General features: G+C 49.1%; 1 protein-coding gene across 5 annotated transcripts in view; it reads left to right on the top strand.

The window, feature by feature from the left end:
* The window catches only part of UBR4 (ubiquitin protein ligase E3 component n-recognin 4), an 86,310-nt gene that overhangs the window by 31,611 nt on the left and 30,039 nt on the right, over positions 1–24,660 (top strand). Inside the window, exons 45-75 of one of the 5 annotated variants that reach the window (XM_071575770.1) lie at positions 743–914; positions 1,062–1,263; positions 1,992–2,155; positions 2,350–2,566; positions 2,950–3,166; positions 4,526–4,558; positions 5,666–5,729; positions 6,196–6,330; positions 6,634–6,808; positions 7,025–7,162; positions 7,573–7,694; positions 8,281–8,392; positions 8,890–9,020; positions 9,160–9,337; positions 9,527–9,631; positions 10,109–10,264; positions 11,631–11,799; positions 12,554–12,650; positions 13,056–13,163; positions 13,606–13,722; positions 15,381–15,590; positions 16,483–16,632; positions 17,375–17,602; positions 17,690–17,768; positions 19,024–19,266; positions 20,138–20,306; positions 20,859–21,003; positions 21,389–21,474; positions 21,900–21,987; positions 22,974–23,167; positions 24,165–24,404. In XM_071575770.1, coding sequence (XP_071431871.1) covers positions 743–914; positions 1,062–1,263; positions 1,992–2,155; positions 2,350–2,566; positions 2,950–3,166; positions 4,526–4,558; positions 5,666–5,729; positions 6,196–6,330; positions 6,634–6,808; positions 7,025–7,162; positions 7,573–7,694; positions 8,281–8,392; positions 8,890–9,020; positions 9,160–9,337; positions 9,527–9,631; positions 10,109–10,264; positions 11,631–11,799; positions 12,554–12,650; positions 13,056–13,163; positions 13,606–13,722; positions 15,381–15,590; positions 16,483–16,632; positions 17,375–17,602; positions 17,690–17,768; positions 19,024–19,266; positions 20,138–20,306; positions 20,859–21,003; positions 21,389–21,474; positions 21,900–21,987; positions 22,974–23,167; positions 24,165–24,404 — 4,644 coding nt within the window. The remainder of the gene's footprint in view (positions 1–742; positions 915–1,061; positions 1,264–1,991; positions 2,156–2,349; positions 2,567–2,949; positions 3,167–4,525; positions 4,559–5,665; positions 5,730–6,195; positions 6,331–6,633; positions 6,809–7,024; positions 7,163–7,572; positions 7,695–8,280; positions 8,393–8,889; positions 9,021–9,159; positions 9,338–9,526; positions 9,632–10,108; positions 10,265–11,630; positions 11,800–12,553; positions 12,651–13,055; positions 13,164–13,605; positions 13,723–15,380; positions 15,591–16,482; positions 16,633–17,374; positions 17,603–17,689; positions 17,769–19,023; positions 19,267–20,137; positions 20,307–20,858; positions 21,004–21,388; positions 21,475–21,899; positions 21,988–22,973; positions 23,168–24,164; positions 24,405–24,660) is intronic. The other 4 variants (XM_071575771.1, XM_071575772.1, XM_071575773.1 and 1 more) reach the window with 4 other exon arrangements.

Consider the following 24,660-nt stretch of genomic DNA (forward strand, 5'->3'; position numbering starts at 1 on the left):
CCAGAACTGGCTGTTCCAGCAGTGGGGCAGGCAGCATTTTGTGTTCCCACTGGGATTTCCCAGCAGAAAGGTGGTGCAGAGCAGTTGTGCTGCACAGGGTGGAGCTGCTCCCAGTGCAGCCACTGGATCCAATGGGATTACCTGCAGGGAGCCTTTGTTTCCTGGTGCCACCAGTCCTGCAGTGGACCTTGTGCACTGTGCATATTAAGGCTTATTTTCAGACACCCTTGAGGGAAACCAATCTCTTGTGCTATGAATGTGGCAGGGAAAAAGCTCTTCTGTTGCATTTTCTGACAAGCACAGCTGGGCAGTTGGGCCACAGACCCTTCACTGACCTGACACAAAGCCACTGTCATGAGCAGGCTCTGTAGGTTGTTCCAAGAGCTCCTGAGCCCCAGTCAAGTTTGGATGAGTCTTTTTGCAGCTCTGTTAGTAATGTTTGCTGTGAGCAGTCACACAGAGTCTCCTGGTTTGGCCTTTGCTCAGTTCTGCCAGATGTGTTCTAACATGGATATCTCTTCAGACAGAGACAGCTGAAAGCCATTTTAAAATTACCTCCTTGGCTTGGGGCATCAAATGTTACTGGTTTTCCTTGAGTTTGCAGGGTAGGGATCAGGACTGTGAATTGGAATGACTGAATTCCTGCGGAGGTCGAAGCTTTGACTGGTTTGAGTGCTGCATTTTATGTTACCCCTTGTGCTCCTTGTTCCATTGTTGTCACCATGCCCTTCATCTCTTGCAGTTCCAATGGTGGCAGCAAGACATCTCCAGCCCTGTGTCAGTGGTCAGAGGTGATGAACCATCCTGGCTTGGTGTGTTGTGTGCAGCAAACCACGGGTGTCCCACTGGTGGTCATGGTGAAGCCAGACACCTTCCTCATCCAGGAGATCAAAACCTTGCCAGCCAAAGCCAAGGTTTGTCAGAATTCTCAATGCTTTTCCCCTTACAATGTGGTTTCTTGTTCCATCCACAGGATCTCTGGTCTTGGGACAGCTTTTCTAATGCAGAGTTTATTTCCTCATGCAACACTTGCCAAGTCCCCTCCTTGCCTTGCCTTTCAGATCCAGGACATGGTGGCCATCCGTCACACGGCCTGCAACGAGCAGCAGAGGACCACCATGATCCTGCTGTGTGAGGATGGCAGCCTGAGGATCTACATGGCCAACGTGGAGAACACCTCGTACTGGCTGCAGCCCTCGCTCCAGCCCAGCAGCGTCATCAGCATCATGAAGCCCGTCCGCAAGCGCAAGGCGGCCGCCATCAGTAAGGGGCTGCTCTCACAGGCCTTGGGTAACAGGGGGAGCTGCACAGGTTGATCAGCAACCTCCAGATACTTAAAATGTTCACTCCTGGCAGTTATTTGTTAGCCTGAGGGCTGAGTACTGGCTTGGTCCAGAGAAGAGCAACAAGGGTGGAGAAGGGACTGGAGCACAAGTGCTGTGGGGAGAGGCTGAGGGAGCTGGGGGTGTTCAGCCTGGAGAAGAGGAGGCTCAGAGGTGACCTCAGCACTGTCTGGAACTGCCTGAAGGGAAGTTCTGACCAGCTGGGGGTTGGTCTCTTCTCCCAGGCACTCGGCAATAGGACAAGGGGGCACGATGGGCTCAAGCTCTGCCAGGGGAAATTGAAGTTGGAGAGCAGAAAAAAATTCTTTGCAGAGAGAGTGCTCAGGGATTGGAATGGGCTGCCCAGAGAGGGGGTGGATTCCCCATCCCTGGAGGTTTTTAAGCTGAGCTTGGCCGTGGCACTGAGTGCCATGATCTGGTAAAGGGACTGGAGTTGGACCAAGGGTTGGCCTTGATGATCTCAGAGGTCTTTTCCACCCCAATCCATTCTATGGTTCTGATTCTAACTCTGGGTAAAATGCTTCCATGAATATGTATAAAAATACATGCAGATGTTTCCGAAGGAGCCGAGTTCCTTCTGCAGCTTTTTTACCACAGCTTTGCCTGTTTAGAGTGAGTTTCCTCAATGCCATCTCTTTCCCCTCACAGCAACTCGCACATCCAGCCAGGTGAACTTCCCCATTGACTTCTTTGAGCACAACCAGCAGCTCACAGACGTGGAGTTCGGAGGCAACGACCTGCTGCAGGTGTACAATGCACAGCAGATAAAGCACCGCCTCAACTCCACGGGCATGTATGTGGCCAACACCAAGGTAAATGGGGCAACTGAGGGGTTCTTCTGGGTGACATCATTGTTCATACTGGTGGCATGCTGTGTCTTGGGAGTCTGCTTTGTTCAAATGACCCTGTTTGAGTCCTGTCCTTAGGAAATGGTGGAGGCATCTCTGTGCAGAGTCAGATTCTTGGCTTGAGAGTGACTTTTTGTGCTGTGATTTGTCTTCTGCAGCCTGGGGGTTTCACCATCGAAGTGACCAACAATAACAGCACGATGGTGATGACGGGGATGCGGATCCAGATCGGCACCCAGGCCATAGAACGAGCTCCCTCCTACCTGGAGATCTTTGGCCGCACCATGCAGCTCAACATGACCAGGGCCCGCTGGTTCGACTTCCCTTTCACCAGGGAGGAAGCCTTGCAGGCTGACAAGAAACTCACCATCTTCAGTAAGTCTTTGTTGATTGTTTGCTTTGACCAGCTGGTGGTTTTGTTTGGGTGGGTTGAAGCTGTTGTGCTTCACCTCACAGGGAGTTCGCACACTCTGTTTGACTTCACTATAAAAACAATTGGAGGGGCAAACCCTGAAGATTGAACAACTTTAATTAGGGCCCAGTTTCTTGCTGCAGTGAATGAATGTTCAGAGGCTCAGCTCAATAATTTTATGTTGAGATAAAAGAGGGAAAATGGCCATGGAAAGGAGGTGACACTGTGGGTGGCTGTGTATTAATGACGTGGTGTAATCGCTGTCCTGACACCACGTGACAAGACTTGTTTGTATTCAGAAACAACAGTTTTCTTAGTTTTTAAGAAATTTCTCTCCTTGCTGTAGTTGGGGCTTCTGTGGATCCTGCTGGAGTCACCATGATGGATTCCATCAAAATTTATGGCAAAACCAAAGAGCAGTTTGGATGGCCTGATGAGCCTCCTGAGGACTTCCCATCTGCCTCAGTGAGCAATGTTTGTCCCCCAAACCTGAATCAAGGGAATGGCACTGGAGACACAGAGTCTGCTGCCCCTGCTGCTGCCAGTGGGACTGTCCTGGAGAGGTATTTCCACAGTATTTCCTTTATTTCTCCTTGGAAGTGGGTGGCTGCTGTGGAGGGCTCCTGGGTGCACTTGTGTGCTTTTCTTAACTGGGAGAACTGAATGGAATTAATGAATTGTTCTCACTGCCTTACAAAGCAACAGCTGTAAAGTCAAGGTTGTCTTGTAAGGAGGGTTTGTGCTCACTGTTGGTTTCTCTGGTGGAGTAGATGCATAGATCTGTGTGCCTGCTTTGTGTTGCCAGGTTCCTTTGTTTCAGCAGCCTTGAGGAGCTAAAAGTGATTTCTGCTGCCTTGGTGCACTCTCTCATTTCCAGCTGGCCCTTTCCATTCTCTAGAGCTCACAAAAGTCAGGCCTCTGAAGTTAAGCTCAGTTTTGAGGAGGGCTTTGGGTGTGACCCTGCTTTAGGCTTGTGGCTCCCACCAACTCATCTTGCAGCCCACATGTCTCAGGCTGAGCTGTTGTGTTGGAGAAAGTGTTGGGATTGTCCTCCCCATACCCAAACCATAAGGGTGACCTGGATATGTATTTAGTACAAGAAATGAAACTTGTGTTCTTTTTTATATCCACCCCATGTTCTTCCTCTGAGCTGGTACAGTCTGTACCCAAGGGTTGCAGGAAGCCTGGCAAGCAGCAAGGACAGGAGGGTACAGACCAAGGAGGAACCAGCACTGCTGAAAAATGAGCATTTCAAGGCATATGCTGCCCAGTTGTGAGGAAGTGGTGGTTAATTTTGTCTGACTGAAATTCTCAGGTAAAGGGTCAGGGCTTGAAGTGGCAGCCACGACCAGCTGAAGGACTTGTCCAGCCATCCTTTAATATTTTGGCTAATAAATCATGGGATTTTTCCCTGTGCTTATTTTCCCTTTCCTTCCCTCCTTCTGCTGTGACATCCCCACAAGATGTCCCTCTCTCAACACAGACATGCTCCCTGGTTTTCCAGGGCAGTGGGATTACAGTCTAAAAATTCAGATCCAAAATAAAAGTTACTATTTGATGTTACAGAATGCAGCGTGTGACCTTCTGAAGGGCCTCTTGAGCAGGCACAGCTGAGGGCAGGGAGGAGGCAGCTGTTCTGGCAGAAGTTTGGTGTCTGCATTTAAACTCAGGCTTGGGTGGTGCTTTAAGTGGTGCTTGGCTTCTGTGTGCAGGTGCCCTGGATCTCTCTCCTTTGTCTGGCTTATCCCAGTGTGTGCTGCCCAGGCAGAGAGAGCTGTGCTCAGGCTGAGTGTGCCCAGTGCTCTCCCAGCTTCCCGATCCCCCCCTTTAATTTGCCTTTTGCTTAGAATGTGTTCTAGGGAGTTTTTCTGTGAGCTTTACACATTTTTATTTTTTTTTCCTTTTTCTTTGCTCCCCCAAAGTTCTGACACTGAGTCCCTAACCACCCTGGACCGGTTAGTATCCATCCTTTTCTCTGCACGAGTGCGTGTGTGTCAGAGAGACAGAGCACATGGTGTGGCTTTCGTTGACTGGGGTTTTCTCTTTGTTTCCTAAGTGACATTTGCTTCTTTACATTCTGGTCATTGCATGGCAGATGGTTTAGCCGATGTGAAGATGAGGTGGTTTGCAGATCTTTGCTGTTCACAGCGTAACTGTTGCTTGTTTGAGACTCCTCTGCTTTGTTCCTTCCTTGCGCCTTCTTATCCCACTTACATTCCCTGAGAGCTTTCCAGAGGGTGGCTGCGGGTAGGGGGTTGTTATTTATCACCACCAGACCAGACAATTGTTCCTTCTACCTTTTATCCAATCCTACACTGTTATTTCTCCCCTTAATGCTCTCTCTTCCCTCCGTTTTCCTATGTCTTCCTGCTCCCTCTGGTGTATCAGGTGGCATTTCAGGTGGTTGTACCCGAGGCAGGGAGAGCACCTGCAGGGAGATCCAGCACTTTGATGCCACTTGTAAACCAGCTTTCCCCTCGGGGCAAGTGTTTTACCAGCCTGCCAAACTATGAACCTCAGCATCTCTCACTTGGGCCAAACCCGGTGCTCCAAGTTAATTTTCCTGTGGAATATTTTGTGCTGAAAACTCCAAATTGGAAGGACCAACCTGTGTGCAAAGAGCGAGCGAGTAGAATCTTGCTCCCTTAGCGAAGTCGGTTCCGCTTTTTCCCATGTGTCATAGCCAGCCTTGATCTGCAGTCATCTGTACGTCTGTGGGCCATGGTGAATTGGGACTGTCAAGACAATCCAAGTTATCCCTGCTGCAGGCTGCGTGAGGAAATGTTTTATCCTCTTTGGGAGAGAAAAGCCCCTGTCTTTCAGCTGTGGATTATTAAAGCAGTCCTAAGTTTGTCTGTGAGCGTGAGCCAGGTTTAACTCTGGTCTGTAACACAATGAAATGATATGCATGGTGCCTGTGGCAGGTTTTATCATGCTTTGATTCTGTACTTGGCATTCGTTAGCTGTCTCTGAGCTACTCATGACTGTAGCCCGCATAAAGCAAAGTGCTAAGGAGAGAGAAGGGTTGCTGTACTCAAGCCTGCTTTCCTTTCTCCCTTCAGGCTAGTAGTGAGTTCTTTAGAAGCGCTGGAAAGCTGCTTTGCTGTAGGACCAGTCAACGAGAAGGCAAGTAACTTTCTGAATACATTCTTGAGCTTTGCGAGCTGGGGGAGGAGGGGCGAGCTCAGCACTTCCCTCCTGCAGCCCCGGGGGCCTGATATGGAGCAGAGCCGCATCCGTTTTGCTCAGAGCGCTGATCTGAAAGTTGACTTAGCCAAGAGCATTTGAAACTAGTTTAGAATGACAATTGGCATTTGCATTTATCGCTGGTGGGCTTTTTGTGCTGTGGAGTGACCTCGTTTACAAAGACAGCAGGGGAGAAGCCCATAAATCTCAAAAGGACTTTTCTTATGTAGACATGTGAAATGTCCCCTAAATGTCAAACAGTGAATTAAGGGAGGCTGTGGGAAGGGTATTGAGTGAAGGCAGAGACTTGCAAAGAGGGCAGGGAGCTGCAGGTACACTGGGAAATCAGACTCATGAATCACCTTCATGATGAATATGCTGAATAAAGGCTTTTATCTGTTCTTAGGAGAAGAACAAGATTGCAGCTCAGGAACTGGCTACGATGCTGCTGTCCATGCCAGCTCCTTCCAGCGTGCAGCAGCAGACCAAGAGCCTCTTGGCCAGCCTGCACACCAGTCGCTCAGCCTACCACAACCACAAGGTAAAGGGCACAGGGATCTGGGGCTCCTGCCCCTTGCCAGTTCATGGCTGAGGTGCAGCACGGCCCTGAGAAGCCCTTTCTCCACGCAGTATAAACCTGCTAGCTGATTTCCCTTTAGCTCCTGCCTTGTTGGCTTTTGTAGTTCACCAAAACTCTGATTTATTTTAGTATTAATTGTCCCTCCTTAGATGACAGGAGTTGAAGCAGCGAGTGCAGGATTTCCTCAGGATCTGTCCTGGTTGTACTTCAGCTGCTTTGTTGTGTCAGCTGTTTAGTTTCCCTGTGTGATCTTTCACTTCACAGGATCAAGCACTGCTAAGCAAAGCCATTCAGTATTTGACTTCCTCAACCAAAGAAGGAAAGGACCTTGATCCTGAAGTATTCCAGAGGCTGGTCATCACTGCTCGATCCATTGCTATTATGAGACCCAACAATCTGGTCCACTACACTGAATCAAAGCTGCCACAGCTGGAAGCAGGTAGAGAAGTCTGTAATTTTCTTTAACTTTCTGTTGTGCTAATTGCAGCTGTTGTGGGGTATCGGGTTTGGTGTGACAGGGTCTGTATTTGGCACATTTCTTCAGTGTGTGATAGTCCTTGTAAAGGAGAACATCAAGACAAAAGCCATTTCAAATAAACTTGGTGTTAATGCTTTCCCCTGCACATATTTGACAAGTGTTTTTTGATTTGTACAGAGAGTGAAGAAGGGCAAGAGGCCCAGAAACCCGTGGAGGGAGAGGGCTGCACATTTATTACCCAGCTGGTGAACCACTTCTGGAAGCTCCATGCATCAAAACCCAAAAATGCCTTCCTGGCCCCTGCCTGCCTGCCAGGTCTGGTAGCTCTTCCTTGGCTATTGGCAGGCTTTTGAAGGATCCTGTTTTAAGTTTGTAAACAGAGAGAAATGGCTTGTTCCAAAGGAGGCTTAAGATGCTGATGATGCACTGAGTGCTCTCTGATGTACAGCTGCAAATTCTGCTCCAAAGCTTTTGTTCTGGAGTGTGTCGTGCCAGTAAAAAGGGACTGGGGATTGATTTATCCACTTTTGGCTTCATGGGTGGTGTTGAGGATGTTCAGTGGTGCTGCTATATGGAGTTCACAATACTCCATTAGACAAGAAAATCAGTGTATTTGTGGTGTTAACATTGTGCCTTGAAGTCTACAAACAAAAGATCCTTCTGCATTATCTCACTCTGTGGTGAAATAGAGACCTGAGTTCAGTTCTACTTCTGTTCCTCCTTAGGTCTCACTCATGTTGAAGCCACAGTCAATGCCTTGGTGGATATTATCCATGGATACTGCACCTGTGAGCTGGATTGTATCCACACAGCATCCAAGATCTACATGCAGATGTTACTTTGCCCGGTAGGTCGTCTTGCCCTGCTCTGCTTCAGCCTGAACTGCAGCAGGGGAGGTTTAGGTTGGTTTTTGGGAACAATTTCCTCATGGAAAGGGTTCTCCAGCCCTGGCAGAGCTGCCCAGGGCAGTGGTGAAGTCACCACCCCTGGAGGGATTTAAAAGACATGTGAATGTGGCACTTGGGGACCCGTTTTAGGGTGATTGCAGTGTAAGGTTTATGGCTGGACTTGATTTTAGGGGACTTTTTCAGCCCAAATGTTTCTATGATTCTGTAATTACACAGAATTAAATACAGGTAGAAGGAGAGTACATAGTACAGATACAAAATAGAGGTATTCAGCCCTAAACACACAGGCAGAAGGGAATGAAGGAGAAGTTTCTCTCTCTTTGTGTTGTAGTAATGTTTGTCATGTGTAATTATTGCTGTTGCTTTATGGCTTCTTGGGGAAACAGGGAGTTAAGGCAGTGACTTGTTCCTTACATGAATCAGGACCAACAGAGGGCCACAAGTGTATTTTTAGCCATCTTTCCAAATACTGTGAATAAGCACTTGGAGCTTAAGAAGTGTAATGATGAACTGTTAACCCTGTAGGATCCAGCAGTGAGCTTTTCCTGCAAACAAGCTTTGATCAGAGTGCTGAGGCCACGGAACAAGCGGAGACACGTGACCCTGCCCTCGTCCCCTCGCAGCAACACTCCCATGGGTATGGCAGAGACATTCCCCTGCCTTGAAACGGGCATGGCCCACTTCATGTGTCAGGAAAGACAAGAAAATTAAGTAGTCTTATTATAAATTAGGGTTAAACCAGTCTTTCTCCCTTCTTTTGCTTTGTCTTGGCCCCTAAACCCCTTTTTAAAAATTTTTATTTAATAAACTGTCACCTCTTCTTTGATATTCACAGAGGAGGTTTCTCCCCTTTCAGTGATAGGGAAGTGTGATTATTTTATTTATGGGGTAGTAATCCAGGCTTAGTATTTCTGTGCATGTTTTCAAGCTCTTATAAATCAGAGATGTGTACAGACCAAAATTAGGATATCAAAGCTCCATCCAAGAGATGTTTTTTAATACTGAGGCAAATTTTGGCTGCCATGGAATCTCTTGGTTACTGGGGATGGGTTAAGGTTTTTTCCCAGCACTAATTGCCTTGTTTGGGCTGATGTGAGGATCTGTGCATTAATTAATTAATCCTTTGTGACTCAGGAGATAAGGATGATGACGATGATGACGATGCAGAGGACAAGCTGCAGAGTTCTGGGATAGCAAATGGTGAGCACATCCGGCAGGAGAGCCAGGAGCAGAGCGAAGTGGATCACGGGGACTTCGAGATGGTGGTGAGCCCAGAGCTTCTCTTTGGAGCCTCCTAAAAGTGTGTTAGGACTTGAGTTCAGTTCAGTTCTGATGGATCAGTTTGTAGTGCTCCATTCCTGGTTGTGTTTTGGGGAAAGCTGTCACTGTGTTTCCTCTCCATAGTCCGAGTCCATGGTTCTGGAGACTTCTGAGAATGTGAATAACGGGAATCCTTCTCCTCTGGAGGCTCTTCTGGCTGGAGCAGAGGGATTCCCTCCCATGCTGGACATCCCTCCAGATGCAGATGATGAGACAATGGTGGAATTGGCTATTGCTCTGAGTCTGCAGCAAGATCAGCAAGGTAAGATGTGGGTGTTACTGGGAGGCAAAAAGGGAGATGAGCTGTGGGGAAACTGGGAAAGAAACAAAGCGAAGCTGTTGGTGTCACCACCAGTGAACCAAAGACAGGAGAACTCTGAAATGCAAAGAAAATGCCAGTTAACCTAATTCCCTCAAAGAAGGATGCTCATAGCTTGTTTTGTGCCTGCAGGGAGCAGCAGCAGTGCCCTTGGACTGCAGAGCTTGGGACTGTCTGGCCAAGCCCCCAGTTCTTCCTCTCTGGACGCCGGAACACTCTCGGATACAACAGCATCAGGTAACTGTTCACTGCCAGCAATCAACATTTTTCAAATTTTGACCTAAATAATGGCTTTAAATTGGTTTGGAAGAGACAGTTATTACTATTGGCTTCCTATTTTTGTTAGTGTATTTATGACCTTTTCCTGTTCTGATGGACTCTTAGTGTACACTTCTGAGGAAGTTATTTCCTCTCCTTTAACTAAAGCAGACAAAACAAACCATGTGCCATATTTCCTCTGCTTTAATAAACAACCAGATATTGCTCATCAAAAAACTTGCATGCCTGTCTGTTTGGTGAGAGGGTTTCCTCTCAGGATACCTCCCCTCCACTGCTCCGAGCAATGTTAAACATACCAATGGACACTCCTGAGCTCCCTTTTCATTTATAGCTGAAAATCAACACAAAATACCAAAGCCAGATGTTCACATCTTTCCTTTGGTAGCTTGTGTGTCTCTTGAAGTTCTCTCCAGGCAGTGTTTTTACTTGTAACAGCTCTCTTTATTCTCTTAGCTCCAGCATCTGACGACGAGGGCAGCACGGCTGCCACGGACGGCTCGACCCTGCGCACGTCGCCGGCGGAGCACGGCGGGAGCGTCGGCTCGGAGAGCGGCGGCAGCGCCGTGGACTCGGTGGCCGGGGAGCACAGCGGTGAGTGGCCCTGCTGCACCAGCCCTGCCCTGCTCTGCCAGGGCTTTGCCACGCTGAGGGGGGTGGGGGATGCTGGCACAGAGGTCTCAATGCTAAGCAGGCACTACCATTCATGGGTTTCGGGGTTTTGCTGGACATGCCGAGGGTTTCCTCGCTCTTTGGGGTTTTGTAGGAGTGTGGAATCTGCAGGAGATTTTCCTGGCCTGGAGAATCATGGAATCACAGGATGGTTTGGGTTGGAGGGACCTTAAAGCTCATCTCATTCCACCTTCTGCCATGGGCAGGGACACTTTCCACTATCCCAAGTTGCACCAAGCCCTGTCCAACCTGGCCTTGGACACTCCCAGGGATGGGGCAGCCACAGCTGCTTTGGGAAACTGTGCTAATTCTTTACTTGCCACTCTCTGAGTAAAGAATTCTTCCTAATACCTCATCTAACCCTGCCCTCTTTCAGCCGAAACCCATGACCCCTTGTCCTGTCACAGTCTGCCCATATAGAAAGCCCTTTTCCTCCTTTTTGTGAGCCCCCTTAAGATACTGAAGGCAGCTGTGAGTCTCCCTGGAGCCTTCTCTTCCTAGAGCAACACTGAGAGAATTCACTGTACTGCTGTTTAAGTTTGGATGGGATATTATCAACTTCTCTCTTTTCAGCAAGGGACTGATACCTGAGTAAAATAATCACAGGCTTCTATTAAAATAGTTGTCTGCACTGCCCATCCACACCTTGTGTGACTGGCTTCAAATTGCAGAGATGAGCATGGAGTGTGAAGATTTCTAGATTTCTTCACAGATTTCTACAGATGTACCTTCACACTCTGACGTAGCTCCATGAAGTGAACCAAAGAGCCCCATCTCCTCATAACCACAGCTCCTGTTTACAGCTCAGCTGTGCTGGTTGCTGTCAGGCAGGCCAGGGAGAGGCTGAGGGAGCTGGGGGTGTTCAGCCTGGAGAAGAGGAGCCTCAGAGGTGACCTCAGCACTGTCTGGAACTGCCTGAAGGGAAGTTGTGGCCAGGTGGGGGTTGGTCTCTTCTCCCAGGCACTCAGCAATAGGACAAGGGGGCACGATGGGCTCAAGCTCTGCCAGGGGAAATTGAAGTTGGAGAGCAGAAAAAACTTCTTTGCAGAGAGAGTGCTCAGGGATTGGAATGGGCTGCCCAGAGAGGGGGTGGATTCCCCATCCCTGGAGGTTTTTCAGCTGAGCTTGGCCGTGGCACTGAGTGCCATGATCTGGTAAAGGGACTGGAGTTGGACCAAGGGTTGGACTTGATAATCTCAGAGGTCTTTTCCAACCTAATCCATTCTATGATTCTATGTGCCATCCCTCTGACACTGTCTCCCTGCCTGTCTCTGTCTCTCTTCCCCAGTGTCTGGACGCAGCAGTGCCTACGGGGACACGACAGCCGAGGGGCACCCGGCGGGGCCGGGCAGCGTCAGCTCCAGCACCGGCGCCATCAGCACCACCACGGGCCAGCAGGAGGGAGAGGGCTCCGAGGGGGAAGGGGAGACTGAGGGGGATGTCCACACCAGCAACAGGCAAGGCTTTCCTCCTCAGGAATAACGCCTCTGCTCGGTGGGGACACTGTGGGGGGAGTGTGGGATGCAGGGGCTGGAATTTGTGGGCTGTGGGATAGTGAAAATGGGAAGTCGGAAACAGTCCAGGGCAAACTGCCATTGCAAAATCATGGAATGTCCTGGGTTAGAAAGGATGCACAAGGATCAGTAAGATCGATTCCTTTCCTGCACAGGACACCTCAACAGTCCCACCCTGTCCCTGAGAGCTCTGGCAGCCTTGGGGCTGTGCCCACCACCCTGTGTACCCCACCCAGCGTATGTCCCACAGAACTGCTGCCTCTGTGAAGTGATGAAAAAGCTCTGCATGAGTCTAATTAACAGAGGGGAATCACTTGTGAAGTTCACTGTTAGGAAAAAGGTGTGCACAAGTGTCCTGAGCACTTTGGGACCATCTGCAGTGTGTTATTCTGTGGGAGCAGCTGCTCAGTCACTTGTACAGTGCAGTGTGGGGCTGATGTGCAGGATCTGTTCCCAGGCAGTTGGACTGTGCAGGTGGCCAGGCTGGACAGGGGAGCTCTGAAGTGCATAACTATGTCTGTTGTCAGCTGCTCTGCATCTTGACATCACCTTGTTGTGAAGTCTGAGAGAGTCCACTCCTCTCTGGGAGGATTTGGTGCCCTTGGGGTTTCTCTGGTGAATTGCAGTGCTCTGTTGGAGGTGCTGCTGGGTGTGGTATGTGTTGGGATGTTCCTGATTGCTGGCTCTGCCTTCCCAGGCTGCACATGGTGCGACTGATGTTGCTGGAGAGGCTGCTGCAGAATTTACCTCAGCTGAGGAACGTGGGAGGGGTCCGAGCCATCCCCTACATGCAGGTGAGTGAGGAGGGGCAGGAGTTCAGGCAAACACTACTAATTCTGCAGCTTTCTATTTGCACATGTTTTGCTCTTCCCTGCCCAGTCACAGTGTGTGAGTCCATCTTTATAAAGTGTTCCATGTGTTGCACAGCATTCCTTACCCATAGAGTGTTGCTGGATTTTTGTACCCTTTCTCAGCATGGCTTTACAGCTCATGATCCTCAGGGCTCAAATCCTTCAACTCTGATGTGTTTGGAAAGGTCTTTTGTGTTTATGTTCAACTTAGGGTGTGATGTTACAGGCAGCATTCAGGAAAGAATATGGATTAATCAAGATAAATCTGTGCTGTTTTGTGAAAGATAATTTATTTATCTTGAAAACATGGAACCTGCCTTTTGATAATTCTCTGACTTTTATTGCCAGGTTATCCTGATGCTCACAACAGACCTAGATGGAGATGATGAGAAAGATAAGGGAGCTTTGGATAACCTTCTGTCCCAGCTGATTGCAGAGCTGGGCATGGACAAAAAGGTAAGCTGGAGTGTGGGCACATGCCCTGAATTTGCTCTTTCTAGACAGAGTTGCTTTCCATGGAGGTGTTAAATACTTGGGACTCACACAAACACTGCTGTGTGGGTGTGCTCAGGCAGTTTATTTCTCTTGCTTTACTCCACATAAGGCAGAAAATTATACAAGTGGAACTCTCAGTGTTTCCTGGTTCCACGAGTGAGCAGGAAAATTAGTTTGCTTGGATTAAACTCTGAAAACAGCCATGGTCAGTCCTGTATGATTGACATATGTGACTTCTTGTTGGTGTAGCAAGGCAGCCAGGCCACTCTTTGGCCTCCTGTTGAGGCTTTTGTGCTGCTTTTGTAGTATTACTGCTCGAGCTTAGGCTAGAAATGCTTCCTGAGGCTCAGGGCACTGAGGCTGAGGGGCCTGGGACAGCACTCAGGGTGTGTCTGTCCTGCAGGATGTGTCCAAGAAAAACGAGCGCTCTCCTGTGAACGAGGTGCACCTGGTGGTGATGAGGCTGCTCAGTGTGTTCATGTCCAGAACCAAGTCAGGATCCAAGACTTCCATTTGTGAGGTATGTTTGTTCTCCAAACTGCTTTGTCAGGGCATCATTTTCTCCCCCTGTGCTCTGTTCTCCTGAGAGCCCACCTGGAATACCAGTTCTGGTGTCCCCAGTGTAAGAAGGACATGGAAGTGTTGGAGCAAGTCCAGAGGAGGCCATGAAGTTGTTCAGGGGACTGGAGCTCCTCCCCTATGGACACAGGCTGGGAGAGTTGGGGCTGTTCAGCCTGGAGAAGGGAAGGTTGTGTGGAGACCTCACAGCACCTTCCAGTGTCTGAAGGGGCTGCAAGGAAGCTGGAGGGAGACTCTGCATCAGGATCTGGAATGACAGGACCAGGAATGGGATCAGACTGAAAGAGGGGAAATTTAGGTTAAATATATGGGAGGAAGTTTTATTTTGTGAGGGTGGGCAGGCCCTGGCACAGGTTGGGCAGAGAAGCTGTGGCTGCCCCATCCCTGGGAGTGTCCAAGGCCAGGTTGGAGCACCCTGGGACAGTGGGAGGTGTCCCTGCCCATGGTAGGGGTGGGACTGAATGGGCTTTAAGGTCCTTTCCAGCCCACGATTTCATGACGTGCTTGGGAGTCTTTTGTTCATCACAGATGATCTAAAATCTACCAACTGAAGTAACAGGTCTAAAACTGAAAACACCTCAAAGTGCTTTGGATAAATTTGTAAGGAATCTGTGATATTACTTGACTCTTGTGGAAAAAAATCTTTGAAACTCAGAATGGAGGAAAGAGCCATGTAAAGACACTTGTTTTGTGCAGGGTTTCAGACTGAGCTCAGGGCAGCACATTAATGATGTTATTTAAAACGATCTGGCACATTTTCCCCCTTTCAGCATCTTCCCAGTGCTGAAGGGGTTAAAGAGGATTTGTAATGTGATTATTGGAAAGCAATATGCTGCTGTGTCAACGTAAAAGTCGCTAAGAGGATTCCTTAGATATTTGTTGCTAAAAGGTACAGTAATAAGGCATAAAAAGCAGTATGTGTGGTGGGAAGGAGATTAATAAAAAAGCATAGAGGTTAAAAAATTTAGTCTGAACTGCATCAAATTTTAATGAGCTTATGAGCTGTGGGGTTTGTTTGGATTTACAGGGCTGCTTTAATAGTTTTATTTACAGTAGCTTTTTCTCCAGCCTTTGTTATGCACTTGAGCTTCCCACAGAAATCAAAGCTCCTCTCTCTCCCAATGCAGGTGGAGCAATACCTGGGTGGAGCAGAGTCCGTGAGCGGCAGCTGCAACAGGGACTCTTTCTCTACCAGGATTCACACCCAGCTGGCCAAATCCCAGATAAACAAATAGAAATCCCAACTTTAAAAAAAAAAAAAAGAGAAGGGAAAAAAGCCCTAGTCGTCTAATCCATAGCAGAGTGGCCTCTGGCACATGTGTCGAGGGGAGATTAGACTTAAGAGGAGATTTTATTTGTTTTCCTTTACTAAGCACTTGTTCAAAAGAGTCTCTGTAAATATTTGAGTTGCTTTTCATAAACACAAAAAAAACCAAAAACCCCAACCTCAAACAAACCCCAAACTTAAAAGCTGCCTGCAAAGTTTGATCAAAACCTGCTCTCTTATCCACACTGTCAGCAAGTGCTGTTTGGTGCTCACAGTTCTTCCCACTCAGGCGTTCTCAGGGGTGTTACTGATCCACCTCCTCTCTGTTCCAGTCTTCCTCCCTCATCTCCAGTGCCACTGCTGCTGCCCTGCTGAGCTCTGGTGCTGTTGATTACTGCCTGCACGTGCTGAAGTCGTTGCTGGAGTACTGGAAGAGCCAGCAGAATGATGAGGAGCCAGTGGCCACCAGCCAGCTCCTGAAACCACACACGACTTCTTCTCCCCCCGACATGAGCCCTTTCTTCCTCCGCCAGTATGTGAAGGTGAGTCCTGCCTGTGCTCTGGGCTTCACATGAGCTGTGGCAGAGGCTGCTGCACAGAAGCAGCTTAAAGCATCCCTGTTTTCCTTGAGTGCTGCAGCCAAAATCCATTCCCTTGGTGGTTACAACTGGGATTGCTCTGAGCTCTCAGCTCGCTGCACCCCTTGGTGTGATCCTGCACCAGGAGTTCTGTGGACCTGCTGCCACTGCTCCTGGTGAAGTGTTAATGCTGAAGGGAAGCTCCTCCATCCTGGGATTCCTTGTGCTAGGCAGGCAGAATTCCTGAACTTCCTGTAGCAAGGAAGCTGAGCAGTGAGTGGGATTTCCACACCAAGTACTGGACTTGTTCCACCACCACAGTGTCTTTCTGCTGAGGTGCTGTGGGGGTTTGATGTATGTGCAAGTGCAGTGAAAAAGCCTAATTAAATGTAAGAATGTCTCCTGAGTTGAAAACTCCTGTTAAAATGCCTCATTACTCCAGACTAGCTCAGTGCATCCTCATAGTTGCCATTTAATTCAAGACCTCCTGCAGGTTTATTGGCCTGTTTTTATTTATCAACTGGGAGCATTTATTTTGGCTGCAAAGGATTCTGAATTCATGACTCAAGATAACCTTAATTAGTAAATATTGTATGAGTGGAGAGTAAAAACTAAATCCCTGCTTTAATAAGATAGAGTCTAAATGCAAAGTATGTTGGAATTTTTATTAATGGGATTCCTAATGCCACAGTCCCCAAACTGTCAATTCCTGAGCTACCAATTGCCTGTCAAAGGGAAAGGTGCAGAAAAGCTTGGTTTTTAGGACAATCCAGCAGTGCCCCCTGTCCCTTGCCGTGGCAGCCCCTGGGGGTGTGCAGTGCCAGGGTGTGGGGCACTGATGGGTGCTCTGCCCCAGGGCCACGCCGCAGACGTGTTCGAGGCCTACACTCAGCTGCTGACAGAGATGGTGCTGCGCCTGCCCTACCAGATCAAGAAGATTGCAGACACCAACTCCCGCATCCCACCCCCCATCTTCGACCACTCCTGGTTCTACTTCTTGTCCGAGGTGAGAACCTGACCCACATGCAGATTTTATAACCAAATTCCAGTGGTGGTTTCTCTCATGGCAAAGATGAGCTTTTGCAGAACTGGTCTCAGAACCATCTCGGATTTTCCATCCCCTTGGCTTTGTTTTGCTCCTGGTGAACAGGAAAACTTACATGAAAAATAAGGTTGCTGTTATTTCCTCAAACTTAGTGTTTGCTGCCACAAAGCTCAAAGAGAAAACCTCCTGAGATCAGCTCAGTTGGTTAAAACTTGGTTGTAATAATGCCAAGGTCATGAGTTCAATCCCCTACGTGGGCCATTGACTTCAGAGTTGGACTTGATGATCCTTGTGGGTCCTTCCAACCCAGAATAATCTGTGGTTCTGTGACTCCTGTGAGATGGCACAATATCATGTGATGCTTGGCTGTTGGTACTTAATCCTTAAAAATATCAGGAAGATATTTGGAGTTTACCTTCTCCATTCCTTTGGTTTGCTTCCCTCTTGAGATAACAAGTTGTACTTACACAAGTATGAGTTAGGATTTGTTAGTTAGACTTGTTTAGCTGTTTATCTGAGGTTGTAGATGGCAAGAAGTGGTTTTCAGCAGTGGCTTCAGGATGCTGCTGTTACACTGTGACTGTAAGGTCCCATAAATCTTCCAGATTGGTGAATCCACCTCTTTTTGGAAGCAAGCACCCCATTTTGTTGGCCAGGTGTGCCCCTGGTGGGTTCAGTGCTGACTTGGCTGCTCTTTGTCTAGTACCTGATGATCCAGCAGACTCCCTTTGTGCGCCGCCAAGTCCGGAAGCTGCTGCTCTTCATCTGTGGCTCCAAAGACAAGTACAGGCAGCTGCGAGACCTTCACACCTTGGACTCCCACGTTCGGGGCATCAAGAAGCTCCTGGAGGAGCAGGGGATCTTCTTGAGGGCCAGTGTGGTCACAGCAAGCTCAGGCTCAGCCCTGCAGTACGACACCCTGATCTCCTTGGTGAGGGGAAGTGCTGCTGCACCAGGGAAAGGGGACATTGGTGTGTTGGGAATGCTCATGGGGGGTCCTGTCCCTTTGTCCTTCCAGATGGAGCATTTAAAGGCTTGTGCTGAGATTGCCACGCAGCGAACGGTGAACTGGCAGAAGTTCTGCATTAAGGATGACTGTGAGTTCTGTGTCTGGGGGTGTTTGAGCTCAAGGTGACTGTGAGTTCTGTGTCTGGGGGTGTTTGAGCTCAGGGTGACTGTGAGTTCTGTATCGGGGGGTATTTGAGCTCAAGGTGACTGTGAGTTCTGTGTTTGGGGCTATTTGAATTAAAGATGTCTGTGAGTTCTGTGTCTGAGGGTGTTTGAGCTAAAGGGGACTGTGAGTTCTGTGTCTGGGGGTGTTTGAGCTCAGGGTGACTGTGAGTTCTGTGTCTGGGGGTATTTGAGCTAAAGGGGACTCTGAGTTCTGTGTCTGGGGGTATTTGAGCTAAAGGGGACTGTGAGTTCTGTGTCTGGGGGTGTTTGAACTCAGGGTGACTGTGAGTTCTGTGTCTTGGGGTATTTGAGCTAAAGAGGACTGAGTTCTGTGTCTGGGGGTGTTTGAACTCAGGGTGACTGAGTTCTGTGTCTTGGGGTATTTGAGCTGAAGAGGACTGAGTTCTGTGTCTGGGGGTGTTTGAGCTGAGGGTGACTGTGAGTTCTGTGTCTGGGGGTGTTTGAGTTACAGATGACTGTGAGTTCTGTCTGTGGGGATATTTGAGCTGAGGGTGACTGTGAGTTCTGTCTATGGGGATATTTGAGCTCTGGGTGACTGAGTTCTGTGTCTGGGGGTATTTGAGGGAGCAGGAGGAGGCTTTGGTGTTGTGGTTTGAATCAAGAACATCTCAGATGAGGCAGCTCAGCTGAGAGTTTTGAGTAGGACTGAACTGCTTCCAGTACTAATTATCCCAGTGCCCTAATTGCAGCTGGTCCTTGGCTAAAGAGCACAGTATGGTGTAATAGATAACTTACTGGAACAGGACCTGATCTGTGTTCTCTTCCTTGTGCTGCCATTATTCCAGAGTGTAATTTGGGGTTAACCACTTCACCTTGGTGTACCCCAGTGTTCAGTTTCTCTAGTGTAGGGACAGGAAGGTTCTTTTTTAATTCAGGTTTTAATGGCACAAAGCTGTGTCAGGGGAGGGTCAGGTTGGATCTCAGGAAAGGTTCTTCCCCCAAAGGGTGGTGGGCCCTGAACAGGCTCCCCAGGGCAGTGGGCACAGCCCCAAGGCTGCCAGAGCTCCAGGAGGGTTTGGGCAATGGGACAGGGACAGGGTGGGTTTTTGGGGTGTCTATGCAGGGCCAGGAGCTGGACTGGGCGATCCTTGGGTGTCCCTTCCAGCTCAGGATACTCTGGGATTGCAGGATTCAGGTATTCTCTCCTTCCCTCCACAGCGGTTCTCTATTTCCTGCTCCAAGTCAGCTTCCTGGTGGATGAAGGGGTGTCTCCAGTGCTCCTGCAGCTGTTGTCTTGTGCTCTGTGTGGCAGCAAAGTGCTGTCTGTGGCTTCATCCTCTGGATCATCAAGCACCTCTTCCACCTCTGCTCCTGCAGCGTCAGGCTCTGGGCAGGCAGCAGCACAGAGCAAATCCTCCACTAAAAAGAGCAAGAAAGAGGAGAAGGAAAAGGAGCGGGAGGGTGAGCTGCAGCTGGGCCCTGTCCTGGGGTGGGGTCTGCTCCTCCCAGCCTTGTTCTGTTTAGAGAGAGGTGCTTTGTCTTGTGTGCTAAATCCCACTGCTGGGAAAGGGTCCTGGATTGTGGCACTCCCAGGCCACAGTAACAATGAGGAGAGAAGGGCAGTTTCACCATGTGTAGGTGGGCAAGGGACAAGCATGTGCCCCAAGAGCTGAGCTGAAATTAAGTGCTGAGGACATCCCAAACCTACTGTGTTTATTGGCTTGAGGTTGTCTAATGGAAATTACTTCATCTAATGATGGAGTAGCTCCCACTTAGCTTGCCTGTCCTGGGCTGTAGGAGGCTGAAATGCTCACGAGGATTAACACAAGTGCTGGAGAAGCACACCCAGTTAGCTCTGCTCTTCAGTGATTGTGTTCAGACTTGTTTCCTCTGGCTGCCTTGGAAGCTCTCTTGGAGCCAGGGCTGCTGCTTAATGAATATCTGCAGTCCTGGGAAAGTAATTAAGCTTTCCTATAAAAGTCAATGGGCATAAATTCTCCCTTGGCTTTCCTTCAAGGAACCGTTTTGGCTTTCACTATCAGATGGTTCTCTGTGAGGCTTTTTAGTGCCTCATGGTCAGTCCTTTTCTTTTTATCAAGATGTGCAGCACATTTCTCACGTCCTTACTGGCAAGTTTTCCAGCAGTTTTTTCTGTTAGTCAGGAGAATGAGGTTAGATTTTGGAAAAAGACAGGAATGTTAAATTTATTCAATACCTGAAACACAGCAATGTGTCCCCATTGAACTCACCCTGTGATGTATAAAGTAGGAAGGTGACCTGACTGTGAGATACTGCATTTATCTTGTTTCTGGAATGTTCCTTGTGCCCCTAGGTGAGGGTTCAGGCAGTCAGGAGGACCAGCTGTGCACAGCTCTGGTGAACCAGCTCAACAAGTTTGCTGACAAGGAGACCCTGATCCAGTTCCTGCGCTGCTTCCTGCTGGAGTCCAACTCCTCCTCGGTGAGGTGGCAGGCCCACTGCCTGGCCCTGCACATCTACAGGTGAGCTGGGGCAGCCTGGCCTTGGCAGCTCAGCCCTGCCTGGGATAGAGCTCCTGCTCCATTCTCTCTCCTGAGGGAAGCTGCAGTCCTTGTCCCCCTGGAATTGCTCCCACTGTTCTGCTGGAGGGCAAATTTGTGACTTATTCATAATCAGTTTGAGTTGTCTTCTGCAAGAAGCATTTTATTCTGTCTGCAAAATCCAGCTGCTCACATGTACAGGAGTAGGTGTTTGTGGGCAGGTGGATCTCTGAGGCAGAGGCAGACTCAGAGAGTTAAAAAGTTGGGAGTTAAGTGGGGAAAGACACTTCAAGGTGCTGAAATCCCTCAGAACTCAGTTCAGGTGTTGCAAAACAGCTGCTTTCATTTTGGAGTGCTGGAAAACAGCTGGTTTCAGGGAATAATGAGATTTAACTCTTACGAACTCTGCTGTACAGCAAGACAGCAATTCCCAAGTCTGGTGAACTGTAGCTTGTGTTTTCCTTTTGCACAAGATGGTGTGCCATGTCATCCATCCATCTTCAGGAGCCTGGTTATCTGTAATCCATTCCACAGGAACTCCAACAAGTCTCAGCAGGAATTGCTGTTGGATCTCATGTGGTCAATCTGGCCAGAACTTCCAGCCTATGGAAGAAAGGCTGCCCAGTTTGTAGATCTCCTGGGATACTTCTCTCTGAAAACACAGCAGACTGAGAAAAAGGTACAGTGTCATTCCAAAAAGGAGGTGCAGCATTCCAGGTCCTGCACCAACAGAATTCCTGGGCTTGTGTTTCAAACACAAGTGCCAAATTCCATATATAATTCATAGGAATTATGTTGATGTTATTTATGATACATCTGGAATAGATTTTCTGTCAGAAGAGCTTCTGGTAAATTTTTTTTTCCCAAAATTTGAGTGTTAGAAAAGGCAGGATCCTTAAAAAGTTGGGGGCTGTGGGTTTTTTGTTCTATTTCTTTGGTGGTTTTGGTGTTCTGGGGATGAAAATGGTGCTGGGGATTTTTTATTTATTGAGAAGAAAAATTCATTCCCACAAGAAGCCTTTGTGGGAAAATACATTTTTCTGCCATGTCCAATTGTGTTGCAGTTAAAGGAATATTCCCAAAAGGCTGTGGAGATTCTCCGGACTCAAAACCACATTCTCACCAACCACCCCAACTCCAACATTTACAAGTGAGTTCCTTCTGCCTGTGATCCATGGGGAGTACAGAGTTCTGCTGAGATTCCTTGTCTTGGGAGAATAGCAGAATCCTTCCTGAACAATGTGAAAACTGGGGCATTTCCAGCTGAAAACTGTGGCATTCTGTGCCCACCAGCAGAGCTTGGCTTTAGCTTTTTTGCTTTCTTGGTCAGTAAATGTTATAAAATATTAGGACCAAGTGGAGGGCAGAGATTTGCAGCATTAAGTGTTGTGCTCTTGTCCTGCATTGGCAGTGGATAGTTACACCAAGAATGCCACTGATTTCAGTGTGGTTTATGTTGTAACACACCTGGGACTGGGGTCTGGAGGGAAATCAAAGCAATTCTGATGGAGTGGCTTGTGTTTCAAACACAGCAAGTGCCCAGTTCCATGTGTCAGTGTTGTTCTCTCATTCCAGCACTCTGTCTGGGCTCGTGGAATTTGATGGGTATTACCTGGAGAGTGACCCTTGCCTGGTCTGCAACAACCCGGAGGTGCCTTTCTGTGTGAGTAGCCAGGGGATCCTACAGCCATGGAATGTCCTGAGTCCCAGGGCCCACAGGGACCATCCAGCCCAACTCCTGGCCCTGCAGACATCCCAACAATCCCACTCTGTCCCTGAGTGTTGTCCAAACCCTCCTGGAGCTCTGGCAGCCTTGGGGCTGTGCCCACTGCCCTGGGGAGCCTGGTCAGTGCCCACCACCCAATGGGGGAAGAGCCTTTCCCTGAGATCCAACCTGAGCCTGGTCAGTGCCCACCACCCAATGGGGGAAGAGCCTTTCCCTGAGATCCAGCCTGAGCCTGGTCAGTGCCCACCACCCAATGGGGGAAGGACCTTTCCCTGAGATCCCCCCGGGCCCCCCTGGCAAAATTTGAGATCCCAGAATATGCTGTGCTGGAAGGGACACACAAGGACCATCCAGTCCAACTGCTGGCCTTGCACAGAATCATTCCCAGGAGTCACACCCTGTGCCCCAGAGGATCATCCAAACCCTCCTGGAGCTCTGGCAGCCTTGGGGCTGTGCCCAATCCCTGGGGAGCCTGGTCAGTGCCCACCACCCTCTGGAGAAAGAATCTTTCCCTGAGATCCAACCTGACCCTGCCCTGGCACAGCTTGAGATCCCAGAACATGCTGAGTTGGAAGGAACCAGAAAGGTCACCAAGTCCAACTCCTGACCCTGCAGAGGAACCATCCCCAAGAGTCCCACCTTGTGCCCCAGAGGAACATTCCTGGAGCTCTGGCAGCCTCGGGACTGTGCCCACTGCCCTGGGGAGCCTGTTCAGTGCCCACCACCCTCTGGGGGAAGAGCCTTTCCCTGAGATCCATCCCAGCTAACCCTGGCACAGCTCCAGCCATCCTGCATGACAGCAGCAGTGACTGCTCTTGAATCCTTCCCTGGGTAGGGATCCCAGGCATTTACAGGTGTGGTTTGCTGTGTTGCTGAGGCTCTGGGGATGTTCTCATCTGGTGGGTGTGTCCTTGTCCCCTCAGTACATCAAGCTCTCCTCCATCAAAGTGGACACGCGGTACACGACCACCCAGCAGGTGGTGAAGCTCATTGGCAGCCACACCATCAGCAAGGTGACAGTGAAGATTGGAGACCTCAAACGAACCAAAATGGTCCGAACCATCAACCTCTACTACAACAACAGGACAGTCCAGGCCATAGTGGAGCTGAAAAACAAGTATGTGCATCCACATTTTTGTGTGCAAGCTCTGAATTTGGCATTACAATTCCTGTTGAGGTGCTTTTGGCTTCTTGCTTTTCCTAAGGTTCCTTAGGCAGTTCCTCATCACTCTCAGCCCACACTGGGTGGGATTGTTCTGAGTCTCCTACAATTGTTGAAAAAAGACCTGAAGCTTGAAAAATGCCTATAAAATCTGTGGATTCCAACTTTGTGGAGGCTCAGTTTTAAGCACCTAAATGCCTATAAAACTATTGTATAGTTTGACTCCAAAATGGATTTGGACCTTGCAGCATGTCCAGGAGTGCCAAAAGCACATTGTTGTTTGAAGCCATGGAGAAGAATTAAAATGGGAAGTTGGATGGTCTCACTCTCAGCTCTGCTTTACCCACCAAAAATGGCTCCTTTTCAACACACTGCTCAGTCTGAAGCCAGTCCTGCTTATGTGCTTTCCCTTCTTACTTCTCGAGATGTTCTCACCAGAATCAGATCTCTCTGGCTTAGGGATTAATCTGTGCCTGCCACTTATTGCCTATTTGAAGTCTTAATCCTGTGTGACATCACAAGTGGCTGCTTTGGAGAGGATTATGATGTCACAAAGAGAGGATTCTGACTTCAGGTTGAGAATAAGCAGTGGGAGCAGATGAGATCTTTAAGAAATAAATATCCTGTTTTCATGCAAATGTCCTTACTAATAAAAAAATGGAGGTGAAAATCCCTAGAAAATGTCTGTAGAATTAAAGTTTTTCCATGAGGCATCAACAGCTCTTTAATCCCAAACAGTCTCTCTCTATGAAGAGGATAAAGGCTTAAAATGTATTTCTGGCTACATATCATGTCAATACAGAAGCTGAGGAAACGAGTCCTAGAACTGCTCTCCATTCATCCCTTTTAAAGTAGATTTGGAGCCGAGACGGTTTCATTTGGCTTCTCCTCACACGTGGGCGGGGAGGGACCTTCTCCCTGGAAAACCACACCACTTCCTTCCCTGTTCCAGGCCAGCTCGTTGGCACAAGGCCAAGAAGGTGCAGCTGACCCCGGGCCAGACGGAGGTGAAGATCGACCTGCCCCTGCCCATCGTGGCCTCCAACCTGATGATCGAATTTGCTGATTTCTACGAGAACTACCAGGCGTCCACCGAGACCCTGCAGTGCCCGCGGTGCAGCGCGTCGGTGCCCGCCAACCCGGGCGTGTGCGGCAACTGCGGCGAGAACGTGTACCAGTGCCACAAGTGCAGGTGTGTCCCCTCCCTCCTTCCAGAGCCCTCATTCCCAGTGCCACAAGTGCAGGTGTGTCCCTCCCTCCTTTCAGAGCCCTCGTGCCCAGTGCCACAAGTGCAGGTGTGTCCCCTCCCTCCTGCCCACACAGCCCTCGTGCCCAGTGCCACAAGTGCAGGTGTGTCCCCTCCCTCCTTTCAGAGTCCTCCTGCCCAGTGCCACAAGTGCAGGTGTGTCCCCTCCCTCCTTCCAGAGCCCTCATTCCCAGTGCCACAA

The sequence above is a fragment of the Pithys albifrons genome, chromosome 22 (genome assembly GCF_047495875.1).
Source record: "Pithys albifrons albifrons isolate INPA30051 chromosome 22, PitAlb_v1, whole genome shotgun sequence".
Taxonomy (NCBI): domain Eukaryota; kingdom Metazoa; phylum Chordata; class Aves; order Passeriformes; family Thamnophilidae; genus Pithys; species Pithys albifrons.